Raw genomic sequence first — 15,724 nt, 5'->3', positions numbered from 1 at the left:
TCCCGTTGAAGCATTTGAATTCTCTCATGTGAATTATTTTGGATCCCCAAAAGATGATAAAGGAGAAATCCAGGAATACAGGTCATCCATTTGTTGTGGCAGAAAAAGGGGTGTCTCTTATAGAGTGCTAAAGCTGCCACAATTCACCACATAAGCATTCCAAAACACATATTTCTACAATAAAACATCATAGAAGGTGTCGTTTAAGCTGCCAGGAAGACAAACACTGGCGTAATACGGTAAAACACTAGAACTCTGAGAACTTCAAAATCATTTAGCCATGTAGTGTTGTAGGCTATTGAATAAACTTTGCTTTCTATTTTTCTAAAAAAGCATTTGTCTAAAAATGCTTACTTCTCTGGCAGTCTCATAAAAAATTATTTCAAACATAGTCTTTGCATAGGTTCTAAAATGGTAAAAAGGTGGTAACTCCCGTAAAGATTTTGTCAACAACAAATGAGCTGTGCTACCTATAGACGTGTACAGAGACAACTTATATTTTATTTACACATTTTAATTTTCCTAACTAACTCAAAAAGCTGAAATAAATATCTTATGAAGATCAAAATCTTTATATAATGTGTGTTTTTTATATATGTTAATTTATATATGTTGTTAAATCAATTAACATAAAAAAAACTAGATTATAATCTCTGACTATAATCATACCATCAAATTTTCGAATTGTTGCAACCCTAGGTGCAGCACCATCGCAACATTGCACCAAACCCAAGTGTTAAAGGATTCTGTGATCTTTTATTTCTTTTTACACACCACCACATATCAAGAGAGTGACTTTGCTTAACTGGGGGAGGTATTGCCTGTTCAGTCAATTTAAAGTAGAAATATGTGCCTTAAAGTCTCATGAGATGGAATAAAGCCTCCATGTTTGAGGCACAAAGCAGAGAAATTGTGAAAAATATCAATACTCCAGTAGAGATATGGATTGCAGGATGCTGAGCACAATTCATAGAGTACACACATATATTTAAACTCTTCTGCTCCTTTAGTCCTACTCTTACCACCCCTACCTCCAGACTCTTTTCCTTTTTTTATGACCTTATTTGTCTGGTGAATATTTTATTAATTTATTTTGGGGTTTTTTTCTGTCTGCTTAGGGTTTGTCACTAAATGACCCTTTCCTTCTCTATAAATGGCTTCATGTGACAGCCACATATGTGCTAATTGTGCTATCAAGGATAATTGCAGGGAGCTGGTCAAAAGAGAAGCAATGTTATTGTGTTTATTGGCGATGTGTAGGCCGACGAGCTAAGAAAAGCAATAACGTTTGCCGTGATGAAAAGGAGTGAAGGCCATATGAGTAAATCTTTTTTTTCCTCAGTTTAACTCTGATTAGCTCTTAAGCCTCATTTATCCAATAATCTTGCAATGAAATTGAATCAAACAGTAAGTAGGTGGGCTGCTTGGTAACCTTGCTACCAACTTGATTTGAATAGCCAAGAATTTGCATCTAGTGTTCACATTTACATTGACCTGTTGTTGAAACTGATGGGTAGGGTGGTAAGGAGGTTATTGCAAGATTTTTCCCATTTCTTCAGAATTTACAGACCTTTAAGTGCAGTTATATTAGGAATACACAAGTAGATGTTGGATTTGTCATTTTCAAAGCCTTAATAAGAGGTAAACAACAAAATGCTGTGTAGAATGTCCTGTGCATTTTATAATATTAAAACAATGTCTGCAGAATAAAGTATCCTGACAGATAATGAAAAAATATTCTAAATGAATACATGCAATAAGCATTTGAGACTTTGTCCATAGTCCTGTAATCTTCATACAGTGTAAATTGTGTCTTGTATTTAATAAGTGAAGCTGTTTGTCTGTAGTTACAGTTATTTAGAACATTGAAAAAAAAGAGAGACAGTAATGAACTGTAATTCGCTAAACCCCCACAGAAGAGTGTTAATATTCTGCATATTTTCCTTTTATGTTTTTCTTGTGTAAACACCCATTTCTAAGCCATTATTATATGATTAAAACCAGGGGAGAGAGCGTCTGGATCACCTTGAAAAATTCAATTACGGTTGTGTCTCCCATTGGCATGCTGGCAGTATCTTAGGCGAACAAGGAAATTTAGCCATGCCGCATCGATCTCCCCTCTGGTCTCAGCTTATTGGATTTCTCTCACCATGTTTTGGAGCACTCCACAAAGGTCACAGTTTTAAGCAAGTGCCACAGTGAATAGGTGACAATTGACAGGCCATGACAGGTTCTCCGCAGTGAAATGGGGCTTGTCATTCCCTTGCACCTTGTGATCATACACAGGTGGCAAATTTTATTATTATTTTAAATCATTTTAAAGACTGCCATTTTCCATCTTTGAGATTCTTAGACATGAAATGGCTTTAATTTGGCATGATGAACCATGATCACATTCACATTATCCCTGTCATAAACTTTATATTTTAAATTACAAGAATGGATCTGTGATCTGATTCAACGTGTCCATATATCAAACCTCACATGTTCTAAATTTATTTGGCTATTTAAGGGTGCAAGATTAACATCCTACTATAAAAAGGCTGTAGAGTCTATTCTGATTCACATGCATTTAAATATGACTGACTGCATGTTCTCTCTGCTTGCTTTCTGCAGTCAAAATCAGGTTTGCTTTGGTCTGGGGTTGCTGACAGTGCTTTGCTCTGCTGTTGTGCCTCTTGTACACATTTTGTTGATTTTGCACAGCAAATCTGGAGTATTATTAAAAATGTCTTAAATTATATATTTATTATATGATAGTTATACTTTCAGATAAAAATGGTTGCAAATTAATTGTTATTTTCATAGGAGACTACCATGTTGTGTGGCCATGAATGGAGAATTTGCATATCTTGCAGTGGCAGTTGGATGTAGTTACTTGGTTCCGATTGCCACCATGGGTTGTAAGACACAGTTGGTAAAGAAGGGGGACTCAGTTGACACTACTACTATTTTCGGCACCTGTGAATCTAAAAATAAATATCTTACCTCATTCCCTTTTCCGTTATGGTTTCTGGAGTATGGGTAGAATGCGCCCAGTTGCATCCAGCGAAGGCACATTTCATATTCTGCTTTATTAAAGAATCCACAGATATCTGCTCCGGTCTGAAATAAAAATAAAAAAAATATTTTCAGCTCAAACCGCTGATATTGACCAAATCAACTGATTTCTGGCTTGAGTTACATTTACAAGTTAACCTCTATTAAATTTGTTGTTCATGAAAAAGAACACCATTGTGGCTTCTGAGACCTATAATAGACATAGTGGAGTTCCATGAAAACACAGCTTTGAAAGGAAATAAACAAAGGCCTGAAAATCAATATCAATATCCATTTAGCTTGGAGGGAGAGGAGCTGAACCCTTACGTAAGAGATGCCGAAGAGGCTGAACTCCATCATTCCTGTAGAAGAGAAGAAAGAATTAAGAGAAGCATGGTGGGGGGCGGTTTAGAAAAAGACAATCAGACAAAATGTAGCTGGCTCTCCCACACATCCCCATCATCCATAACTCCCACACCCAAGGCCACAGCCATACAGAATAACAGGAAAGAACAGGACCTACTCACGTGCCAGCTACACACCTGCACAACTAATATGCGCTATCAATACACGTCATCTTTGACTGTTGCAATTACACTGGATATCTAAAATCTCAGATTTTCTTTGCTTACAGGGCGACAGACTTTAGCAGATGGTTTAGTGATTTAGCGATTTAGTGATTAGCCTGTCAATTTGCTGTTAATTTTAACCATTATCTTAGAGTAAGATAACCTTTTCCCCTCATGGAGAACACCGATTTATTTTCATTTTAATGAATAGCATAAAAACTTCACATGATAGAGACTATGATTCTCCAATTGCATAGTTAAAGTAGTGTAAGCAGTGCAAAAATAATACTCAAAATTGTACCTATGATTGATTTGTAGAGTTGATCCCAAGAGGCATTGTTGTCTCCCAGCCAATGGCCTGCCCACTGTCCGCTAGTAGGGTATGTGGAGCGGGTCACTAGCACCCCTCTCTTTCCAGTAACATTCAGTAGTGCACTGCAGTACCGCCACCACAAAGATCAAAAGAAACAGTAAGATGGGAAATTCCAGGTGCTTTATCTTTAATGAAGACCCCCACTTGTATCTTTATCAAGAGGCAGCCTCCCCCAAGGGTTCCCTGGGTGCCAAAAGGCCAGCAAATTGCCTCAGGTGCCATGATGGGAAAGTTTTGATGGGGTGGATGACAACTAGATATTCTGCTAGGACAAGGCAGAAAATCTGATTGATCTGTGGCAACCTTCTTAGGAGTCAAATGATGAGTATAAAAGAGGTTGTCTTGAAGGCTACTGTTGCTTCTTTCCTCCTCCATCTGGGGCTCACCCCCCCCAGCTTCTGGACCTTTCTCTATCCCACCAGTTTCTCCAGGCAAAGCTCTATTTCTTTTAATTTGTTTTCTGTGACATTGGTACCATTTTTACATACAATATTAACATAGATTGCAATAGTTATCTACCAGTGTTAATAAATTAGAAACTGTTCATTCTTGTAACTTCTTTTGTACCATGCCTCTGTATGTCCAGGTAAAATCAGACTAGTTAAATGCATAGTTTATAATTGGTGGAGTCAGATTAAGAAAGTCAACGCAATTCTCTTCATTGTCTTCATTGGTGGAATTTTTCCCTTGTTTGTTCCTGTGCAACCGTTTGTTATGAAACGAAAAAAATTGCAATGATGCCACGCGAAGGAGCATTTGAGTATAAGCTCAGTTCACATTCCCAGTCGAGGGTGTATGTAATTATAAAGACTGCATGGTGAGTACATCAAGTCATCTCACCCCAGCTGACCTCATGGTGTGCAAACATCTGTCACTATATTGTGCGCTGGTCTGACGCCATATGTTTAAGTAATAACATGCCATTTGCCTTGTATGTTTGTATGTTGAGCGCATGATGTGTGATGAAGGCCACATAGGGCGTTAACATATGTCATTCCCTCGTGCTGATATGTTGACAAAGACTGTATTTCGGAAGTAAATGTGGAACTCACTCGTATGATGGTTTGGTGTGAGACCAGCCGTAGATATTGTGGACGTCGTAGTGTTTAACAGGTGTGCCGTCACTCAAGAACTGTTCACTGTTCATGCACAGAGTTTTATGGGCCAGACCTCTTTCCTTTGACTCAAGAGCTGAAATACATAAAAGACATTTAAAACGGGCAGAGGTACTATCACTGTACATATAACCAGAACCCTTCCTCAATATACAGTGTTTGATGGCGTTTATTGCGCAAATAAGTGTTTGTCTTAAAACGCTGAACATAAAAGTGATGAAAAAATGACTAAGACTAAGATTGGAAATAAGATGAATAAATTGAATGCAATTGAATAAAGTATGTCCAAAGAGGCTTATTGTTTGAACATATAATAAATTGTAATTTTTTATTGTGTGGTGACCTGAATATAATTTCCATGTATGATCCATATTCAGTCCTTACGTGGCATGTAGGGTGGGTTGTCATAGATAAGTGGCCCAAGACACTTATTTCCCACTGTTCCATGGACAAAGCTTGCTGGCTCATTCATGTCCTTCAAAAGCCAGAGACAGTGAAAGATTAGAACGAGGTTGACATTCACAAATTAGTACTAACCCACTGTAGTACTAATGTACTGAAGCTTTCCAAGGAAAAGCCAGATTTCCATTCTATGGCACCTTTACCTTCAACAGGCAAACCATATTGTAAACCTAATAAAATACTCCAGGCCATGTTAAAGCTGTGAGATATCTGCTTTGGCCTTGGGTCTGATATGTGAAAACAAAGATTACCACTCATTCTATCTCACTTCCCAAACATGTTTGGCCATCTTATTGCTGCAGGTGCCTGAGCACATTCCGGGACACACCCAGGTTGGCGCATCAGCTAATCCCATTCAAAAACACATATGCCAAATTTAAAGTCGCCAATAAACTCAGTGTGCATGGATATAGGCAATGTAAGGAAAACTAGGAACCCAAAAACCAATCAATAACTGGATACCCAAAAACCAAACCAATAAATAACTGGATACATACTCAAATATATTATTTTTTAAAGTAGATGTACAGACTCACAATCCACAAGCCGTCAAACTTCATTGTTTTGTGGTAGAAGTCCGAAATCTCCCTCTGCCACCAAACAGCGGTCTGGTTGCGGAAGAAGTCGGGGAAGGCGGCGTAGGCCCTGTACAGCTACAACAAAATCACACACAGGAGGAACATCAACCTCGAGCATTTCGGCTGATTGCAATGACCGTGGCTGAATTCTAAAATGGACCCAGAACGTGGTATTGTTCCCCAGACAATTGACAGAGAGTCGAGATATAAAGCAGCTGTGCGGTTACAACCATTTCTGTGAACTGGTAAAAAAGAATCGAAGTGAAGTGATTGTCACATGTGATAAACAGCAGCACAGCACACGGTGCACCTAGTGAAATTTGTCCTGACCCTGAGTGAACAGTGGGCAGCCATGACAGGTGCCCGGGGAGCAGTGTGTGGGGACGGTGCTTTGCTCAGCGGCACCTTGGCGGATCGGGATTCGAACCGGCAACCTTCTGATTACGGGGCCGCTTCCTTAACCTTAAGGCCACCACTGCCTAGCGCCTTTGTATCATGTTGACTGGTCTGCAGAGCTGATTCTGCAGCTTGACAGTGGGAAGGTGAACGGATATGTGACGCACCTCAACTTGAGTATCCCAGTCCAAGCTGTCGTCGACTGTGACATTGGGGCGGTCAGGCCACACCTGAAGCAGAAAGCAAGATCCAGAAGCCGGGCTATTTACGGTTAGCTGACATAAAGTTGACGGCCTTCTTACTTCTACTTACTTTTCCCCAGACAATTTCACTGCTGATGCTTGCAGGCCATCTGATGAACACATCGTCCTCAACACCTCGGATGAACGCTGGGTACGGTTCCGTCTCATTGCCAGAGATGGCTGGGTCCTAGAAAACATGAAAGGAAATCTGAGACATTTTTCAGCAGACAATATGTAATATGTACTGAATTTAATAATATACTGAATACATAATTTCGAGCCATTGTTTAAACCTCGTTATTTAGTACATGATGATATCAGTAAGGTATTTTTTATATTAATCTTTTATCAAGACTTAGTTTTGTGACAATAAAAAAAAATACATTTTGATTATAAATATTTTTAGAAGTCACGCATACTAGAATGAAGATGAATCGCATCCCTTCATTTCTCATGCTATCCACCAGAGCCGGCAGGCCCAAGAAGTTATGGTCCAGGACAAAATCCAGCTGTCTCTCCATGTAGTCAATATCTCCATACTGGACGTCCTGTACAGGTTTTGAAGGTTAAAGGTCGGAATTGAGCACATGAAGTAACAACAGGAGAAGTGCAGCTGTACTTAACTGGGGGTAATTTTGGTTAATTTGACCGACGTTACCTCACATCGTCTGCATGGCAGACTCCGCTAACCTGCCTGTATGGGATTGCTGTTTTTCGCAGTCAAAGTGGAGGGGCGTGTGTTACTTCACTGCGGCTCCAGCCGGCTAATTACAACGTGGCGAGTTGAATAGGGTGAATCAGTTCTCGCCCACATATGAGCCATCCTTTTCTCACGGCTACGGCTGCAGCTCAGCCTTTCAGTTTGCAAATCTTCTCTTTTGGAAACCGTGCTGGTCCAAATGGATACTGCGACCTGGGTCCTTTTCTGAGCATTTGAAATGACTCCACGAGGCTTTGAGCAGAGGTTTGAAAAGGTTTTCAAAAAGGTTATGTTAGGAGACTCACATAGGGGATTTGTGCAGCTTTCATGTCCCTGTAGAGGTCTGCTATTTCTGTGTCATTGGCATATCCGTAGCGACACAGCTGGAATCCAAGTGACCAGTAGGCTGGGAGTACAGGACGGCCAATCAACTATTGAATAATAAATAAATAAATAAATAAATCGACACACACACACACACACACACACACAGCTGAATGCACACACAAATGTTTCTGTCTCATATCATTTTCAGTGCATGCTAAATTCTTGTGCGTAATTTTATCTGTGCTTAAATGGAATACATTGCAAGCAATGGAGCAGATACTTACCAGATGCCACATTTCCCCGCGCCAAACACACACATTTTCTTTCTCTCTGACTCATACATACACACAGACACACACACACTCCCTCCAACCTGAACAGAAGGCTGCTTACCTCAGTGTACTCTTGCACCACCAACTCTGGTGTGGGTCCCAGCACCATGTAGAAGTCCAGTATTCCGCCCAGAGTGCGGTAGGTCAGGGCAGGTGTGGGCTGTAAGGTCACATCTGGAAGGAGAAAGTTAACCCTGCATTTTGGTTTTTATGTGCGATAAGACTTCTGTATAAGACTGCCATGTCTTACTTGTTTTCTGTGTCTTTCAGGTTTTGGATAGTTGGAGCTATGTGTGTGTGCATGAATGGTAGACTGAAAGAAGTGGGGAGAACACATAGGTAACATTCTTCAGACTGTCCTTCGTACGGTGCTGTTTTATGTCCGGAGAGCCAAACATAATTTAGTGTAGATAAATAACATCTCAACATCATTTATCACTTGAGACCTTGAGCTTTGCACTGGAGAGAGGGACAGCATCCATCTGTTTTGACAGTGTGTCTTACATAACATCTACTGTGAAAAAGGACTTATGACCACACATGGCAGAGAGAGGGAGAGAGATGACAAGGACAGCATGGGAGCACACAATGTTATTTTTTTTTAGGGCAATGTTTCAAAGACTTTTCTTTTTTGTTTTCTGCAATGCATGCATGCAAGTGTACATATTTTCTGTACTTTTTTTGTCTCTCTTAATAAGCAATTCCAAGAATCGTGGTGATGGATTGTCATAACCCTCTAGATTTCTGGCTTATTTTTATTGCAGCGTCTGCACTAGGCAGCATTATTTCTAATAGAACATGACACAGGCATGCCTCTTAAATGGGAGTGGCCACATATTAGGGACATCCAGGGGTGACATTGAACAACTTGTATTTTAAAATGTACATCATGTGACCTGTAAATATGAAAAATGTAATTACATTGTCTTGTAAGATTTGCAGGAAAGACCACATCAGGTAAGTGTAAACGTTTCTTCTAAATTGACATTTAAAGCTTTAGGAATATTTTATATTTCAATTTTTGCAATTTGAAGCTTAATGCAAACACGATAAATTTTATCGGTGTCCTTCCAATTGAATTTATGCTCTATTGGTAACTGTTGGGTTATTTGGTACTTTTTGCTCCTTGTTGGTTTGCATTTCCATGAATCGGTAATTATACCACCGTACTAGTTCATGCAACACTGATCAGTCCTACATGGGGACATGGCAATTCTGAATATGTGAAGAGGTTTGGGGAGAGACAGATAGATGCTCACCCATGGCATTACTGTTCAGTAGTAGAACCCCATGGGCATCAGCAGTCTCTTCCAGGCCCATGTAGAAAGGGTGGACTCCATAGCAATTCAATTTATACTGACAGAGAAAGGACGAAAGAGAGGAGGGATGAGAAGAAGCAGCTGCAAATAGGCTGCAGCTATTAACCATCAAGTTCCAAAATTCATTTATTTCAACACTAGCTAAGTTCTTCTCATTCTTCCGAGGTGAAACTGAACCATAGTGGAATTACAGTCAACTACAGTCATCTTCATGCACCATTGCTGACTGTTAAGAGTGTAAAGTGCCTGCTAGAGTAACATCAAGTCTCCTAACCACTCAGAGAGCACAGTGTTAAAGCGTGAAAATTTGGCTCTGAGGCACCATACCAATTCACCCTTTCCCTGTGCTCTCCCGCTCCTCCCTTCTCTGTCCTTTTGGCCCTGCTGTAGCGTGACGAGATGGTGCCGAGTCACAGGAGAAAGGTCCCCTAACAAGGACTGACAGCTAATGACAGAGTCGCCCCTGCACCAGCTAGGCATCACAGTTCAGCCGGAAATTCATTAAAAAACAACTCTCTGCACATGGTCATTGTAATATTTATGGTGGATTTTTAGCATAATTACCTCATCAAACAAAAATAAAACAATAAAACATTAAGTATGCATCTAAAACCACCTCCGCCTCCTTAGCACTTAATAAAGGCAGACATAGAAATGGTTGAATATTAAAACCGACTACCTCAACTAACCCCTAATGGAAAAGTAAAAGCCAATTAACTGAAGCAGAAAACATGTCTGCCGTACTTAGGCAGCAGTGACAAGGCTTGGATTATAACTGGAGTGAAGTAAATGTTAAAATTTTACATAGTGTAAGGTAACTTTACTGATAAGGGAAGCATGGAATGTAGAACAGAGACAGATCCACATTGTCATGCTTTTCATCAAGATTTAGGCAAGTCAAGTCAGATCTAATCAGATCAATTACACATGAACACGTTTGAACTTAAATGATCAGAACTGTCTTTATTCCTTGCTAGAGACATCAGTGAACACTGCTTTGGCCAGTGTTAAAATGGACACTGGCCAAAGCAACCGTTAACTAAGATAACCTGGAAGCAATGCTGTAAAAGACGCACTGAATGAATCAGGGATTAAATAGGTATCTGGTGATCTGTTTCAGGTTATTAAAAAAAAAAAAACTTACACCAGGAGGCTGATCTTTGGTAAACATGCCCCACGTGTGCCAGTTCATGTCATGTTTGAAGGAGGTGTGCTCTGTCTCTCCGAAGCCATAAATGTTTTGGGATGGCAGACGAGTGGAGATCTGAATGAAGAGGTCTGAGAAGGTGAACCCTGGCACTGCCGAGTCCCATCTTTGAAAGAGATTAATTGTGAGAAGTAAACGTAAGATTGAACAGGCTTCTGTCAGCAGGGCGGTGACCTTGTAAACTTCTACCATTGTCCTGCTCCAACGGGAATTAAAAAGTCATCTACCTGGATCTGGGCAAAATTACTTCCCTCAAAAGCAGGGCACTCCTTTGAGCTTTTTCATTGCAAGCGTGGTAATAACCACCACGTTTGATCACATCAAAGGTAGTGCATCTTAGTGCCTCAAAATTGATATCAATCTGTTGTCCAAGATTAAAAAGAACCAGCTTTTCAGAAACTTCCTTTCTCAAACTTTTACTCGAAATATCCTCTGGTAGTACGTTTTCCAAGTGATGATGGCGGGTGAACCATTTCTGAACGCATGTGTTCTTGTACGCTCTTGCACGCTTACATGACAGTTCCTGTGCTCTTCCTCACCACCCTGATTCCGAAGGGCTGCTGGTTGACCCGCACCTCATACAGCCTTTTTGCCTCATCCGTCTCTGGTGAAGGGAGATTGAGAGGCACTGGGACCTCGTAGCGCTTGTTAGCTGGGTCATAGATCTTGGTAAAAGGGCAGAGACATCAGTTTCAGTGAAATTTCTAGCGGTGACTCATGTCACATGCAGCCGTGTGTTAGCTGTGAACCGGAAACGGCATGGCCAGATGATTTTCAAGAATTACTGTCAAGTCAAATGTCAAAATCAATGCCTGGCTGCGTTCATTGTTACTGAAAGTAATTAGCCGTTGCACTTTGGACATCCTACCTTAAACCTCAGTGCATGCCCAGAAAGATATGTGATGGACACACGGAGCTTATCAATGTTGGGTGACTCCTCCCACATTCTTTGGTACACGTTGTTGCGCTGTATGTCAAAAGTCCATTGAGTTGAGTTTTCCGTGCCATTGGTGACAACAGTGTAGCCGTAGTCTTCAGGGAAGAAGCACCAGGGAACGGAGGGTATGGTAGATGGCTTGAGACAGGAACAAGGAGAACATAATTGGTCCATGAACATAAAATAATGACTACTTTGGTCAACTGAGAAGATGTGGAGGACACACATGCTCATAGAAACACTCACCTGCCAGATACAGCCCCTGCTAAGACACTTTGTCTCATCACTGCTCTCTCCAGGGTAGCAGTCAAAGCGCTCGAACTCCGGGTTCACGCTGTCCCACTTCACCGTGTAACTCTGACCCAGCGCCAGTGCCAGGCCAGTGATTCGAAGCACCTTGCCATACAGATATATTATATAGAGAGAAATGGACACCCACGTTCCTCACAGATTTTTTATTTCCATAAATTCTCAGGGGGGAGGTGGGGGGGCACTAATGTGATGTGGGTGGCTCAGCGCAACCATCATCCTACAGAGACCTTGAGAGCCGCGAGGCAGCTGACACAAACAGTCCATCATACGCATTGAAGGGAAAGATAGCCTGTCCTGACCAGCAAACACGGAGGGATAGCCCTCGTCTGTGCTTCAGTGTATGTATGTGTTTGTGTGTTTTTACCACAGGCCTAAAAAAAACCAAAAAAAAAACAGGCCCATTCATTTGTTGAGCTCTTGGTTGCTGCTGTTCTGTAGCTGTACTGAGCCAAGGGCATTTAGTCATTGACTGCTTTGTGGTATTGTTTTTATGACGTGACAGCAAGGGCACAGCTTAATGTAAAAGTCATATTTGATGTACAACACGGATAAAAGCATATATTTCACGCTCATTTTACCAATGGAACAATGTTGGCTATAAAATGACAATAATCGGGGCAGGGATAAGGAAATGGGGGCTCATCCACGTAAAATTAAAAGGAGGCGCCTATCCATGTAGTGATTGACACAAATATTACTTGGCTGTGGCAGTCTATTGTTATTCTCATGTCATGTGAAGAACTCCAACACATGCATGAATCTAACACTGGGCATGTGAATCTGACACTATTATTGGTCTATGATCAAAAAACAAGTAAAATACTTCTTGTAATTATAATTGGGGAAAAAGTTGAATTACCCATTATTATCCAGTTGTAAATTGTCCAGTTAGGTCCCTTGCTAAATTCCATTTAATGTGATGAAGGCAAATTATGTGGAGCAATTTTTTTAAATCCCTCTTTTTAAATATTTTGTCTTTATGCCATGTTTTGTAATAACTGAATGATGCATTTTAATGAAACTGCAAGGAGACAAACGTTACAAACGCTACAAAAAAAAAATAATAGGAATAAACACTGCATAGAACTTCTGTCCTAAACAGGAATATATCAATAATGACACATCGATCTCTGTACCAGATCATACTTGAGGACCTCCCCATGACTTTTTTTGTAGCCCACTGTTAATTGTATGTATGAAGACATTTACCATTTTCCCCTCATCATACTGAAAATCAGCCGCAGGCGTTGTTATGGAGTTGTGTGTCACCGTTACTTCATTGGGTCGTTTGGTTACTCCAAGGATGGTGATGTCCTCAAACTCAATGTTATTCGGGTCTGTGTAGCCATTTGTCAAAACCTGCATGGTCAGTGTGCCCTGGTGACGAAAGAGACAGCCATGTTTTAAAATGCTACGGGTGCCATGACAGGTTTTTAGTGACAACACAAGGCCTGCTTTGAAACGAAATATCAAACATCTGTGGCCTATGAATTCTAAGAAACTGCACAGTGTCAAAGAGCCAAGTGTTCATCCCATGCACATCATAGATAAATGAGTGCTGGAGCCTAAAATATTAATCAAAATGGCAGCGGACATACGTACATTAATCACTGTGAACTGGTAATGAATGTGGGCACCAGAGGACACGGTGTCTAGAAGAAGGAAAATTGGAAAACACAAAGAGAATGAGAGAGAACCATCTGATTACAAAAAGCCTTTACAAAAAGATCTTTTTTCTCTTAGCAAATGGATATTTATTAGCATTGCTATATAGCGTAATTATAACATACATCAACAGGATGTACGTGTGCACAAATCCTGCTTTTATAGACACACATTCTGAAATGCAAAATATAGCGAATTTAATGCTTCACTACACAGTGTACAAAGCAAAATAATTTATAAATTACAGAGAGAAGGGAAATGTAACGAAAATTCATCCTTAAAATGTTGCTTGTACCAGACATGTGTATTTCTACTTGAATTTCTGCTTCTGTGGAATGGTTGGATGTAAGAATATCAACAGATTAAAGAGAATGGTGCGGGACTAAGGGAAGGACCCTATTTCCATTCTGAAGGCAACACTTACTGATCATGACCGAGATCATGGCCACTAGTTCACTCGCTCAATCTCTCAGTCGCTCGTGCATCCACACAAAAGCAAGCGCTGAAGTTTAAAGAGACTTTGTAATTAATGTTAAACAGTGAAATACCTCGAGAATCTCCATCGTCCCAGAATAACTCGCCCGACGCACTGTTGTTGTCATCCAGTGCGATGATCAGGCCCATGGGAGAGCGACGACTGAGGGAACACATACACACGAAAACACTCTCACATCCTTTCATCACACTTTCTGCCTGAACAAAATATGGGTTACATTGAAGGGAAAAGAGACGCTTTGAAGTTTTTTTTTTTTTTTTTTCTTAGTGTTAGAACTGTTTCGCCATAACAGCATTTCAGGGTAAATTTGAAATATGTTTGGCACAATATGCGAGTGAATCTGTGTCTCTTTTTGAGTTATTCATATTGACATTTAGATATGACTGATGCCTTTTTTTATGGAGTGATTGTGGACCATTTCACAAGTGCACCATTCGATCCCATTTCTGATACACCCAGGCCTGTGTGTGTTGTGCGATGGAAAGGGCTGGTTTACCTGTAGGTTGTGGTGACATTAGGCCTCTGAGTTGGGAGAACAGCTCCACCTCTGATGTGTAAACCAAGCTTATCCTCTGGCAGGTTCATATCAACAAACTGCTTTCTCGCAGTGACTTTCTCTTCCTGTTTGAAAGGGAAGAGGAAAAGGAAGCATGTGAGACACATCCTGGGGACAAAAAAAGTATCTGTTTTCTTTATCATCCAGTCCCTACTTAGTTACCATGCATAGTTTTAAAATACTTTTTATAATTCTGTTTTGCTATAAATTAAAAAGATTAGGGTGGTAGTAGCCCTAAGACACTCGCCTGTGAACCAGAACATCCAGGTTCAAACCCCACTTACTACCATTGTGTCCCTGAGCAAGACACTTGCTCCAGGGGGGGACTGTCCCTGTAACTACTGATTGTAAGTTGCTCTGGATAAGGGCCTCTGATAAATGTTGTAAATTATTACACCAAATATCAGAACCTGGAAAACTCTACTGACAAAACAAGTATTATCCCTTAGCAAAATATGCTAGCAACAAGCTCACAACCCAACGTAAGAAAACTGTCTAAATAATGTGTTTGTTTCACTGTCTTTCGTACTGACTTCCTTCTTCCCCCCCTCCTCAGTCACTCATGATTTTCACTCACTTTGTCTGTTTGAGTCAATTCAGAGGTTAAAAGGGAGCTCGGAGTCACTGAGTCGTCCATGAGCAATTTCAGATCTTATCAGCTGCTTATTGTCTAGCTAGCCGATAAACACAGACGGCTCTCTTCACAGGGATACTTTCTGGGCCTTAATTGACAGGCTGTGGAAATCTCACACACACTCAGCCAGACACACATCAGTGCACAAAGGCCATGGGAGAGTTGACACATCTTATCAGATATCACATCTATAGAACCTCACTTGCATTAAGGGGGACCAAAGTGTCTACGAAGTCAGCCAAGAGTCCAACGCTCATGCTAATGCCCTCTTAACTTAAACATCCTTGCGGGGCGTGGTATTCAGCAGCAACCCAACAAAAGACCAGGGCAGAAACGGAAACATTTACAGCATCTATCAGACGCCCTTATCCAGAGCGACTTACAATCAGTAGTTACAGGGACAGTCCCCCCTGGAGACACTTAGGGTTAATTGTCTTGCTCAGGGACATGATGGTAGTAAGTGGG

At 40.7% G+C, this 15,724-nt stretch overlaps 1 protein-coding gene across 2 annotated transcripts in view; it reads right to left on the bottom strand.

Annotated features, from left to right (window-relative positions):
* The window catches only part of si (sucrase-isomaltase), a 42,961-nt gene that overhangs the window by 10,765 nt on the left and 16,472 nt on the right, over window positions 1–15,724 (bottom strand). For both annotated transcript variants that reach the window (XM_028961543.1, XM_028961544.1), the window contains exons 21-40: window positions 14,566–14,690; window positions 14,122–14,210; window positions 13,511–13,560; window positions 13,118–13,285; window positions 11,843–11,992; window positions 11,528–11,734; window positions 11,173–11,324; window positions 10,597–10,765; window positions 9,393–9,489; window positions 8,195–8,307; window positions 7,780–7,905; window positions 7,194–7,322; window positions 6,845–6,961; window positions 6,700–6,762; window positions 6,095–6,211; window positions 5,481–5,571; window positions 5,034–5,172; window positions 3,910–4,043; window positions 3,367–3,401; window positions 2,989–3,105 (exon numbers count right to left, since the gene is read on the bottom strand). In XM_028961543.1, the coding sequence (XP_028817376.1) occupies window positions 2,989–3,105; window positions 3,367–3,401; window positions 3,910–4,043; window positions 5,034–5,172; window positions 5,481–5,571; window positions 6,095–6,211; window positions 6,700–6,762; window positions 6,845–6,961; window positions 7,194–7,322; window positions 7,780–7,905; window positions 8,195–8,307; window positions 9,393–9,489; window positions 10,597–10,765; window positions 11,173–11,324; window positions 11,528–11,734; window positions 11,843–11,992; window positions 13,118–13,285; window positions 13,511–13,560; window positions 14,122–14,210; window positions 14,566–14,690 (2,388 nt within the window). The remainder of the gene's footprint in view (window positions 1–2,988; window positions 3,106–3,366; window positions 3,402–3,909; window positions 4,044–5,033; window positions 5,173–5,480; window positions 5,572–6,094; window positions 6,212–6,699; window positions 6,763–6,844; window positions 6,962–7,193; window positions 7,323–7,779; window positions 7,906–8,194; window positions 8,308–9,392; window positions 9,490–10,596; window positions 10,766–11,172; window positions 11,325–11,527; window positions 11,735–11,842; window positions 11,993–13,117; window positions 13,286–13,510; window positions 13,561–14,121; window positions 14,211–14,565; window positions 14,691–15,724) is intronic.

This window comes from Denticeps clupeoides, chromosome 19, assembly GCF_900700375.1.
Source record: "Denticeps clupeoides chromosome 19, fDenClu1.1, whole genome shotgun sequence".
Lineage (NCBI taxonomy): Eukaryota > Metazoa > Chordata > Actinopteri > Clupeiformes > Denticipitidae > Denticeps > Denticeps clupeoides.
The sequence above is the reverse complement of the archived record's forward strand: the minus strand, read 5'-3'. Positions and strand labels throughout refer to the sequence as shown.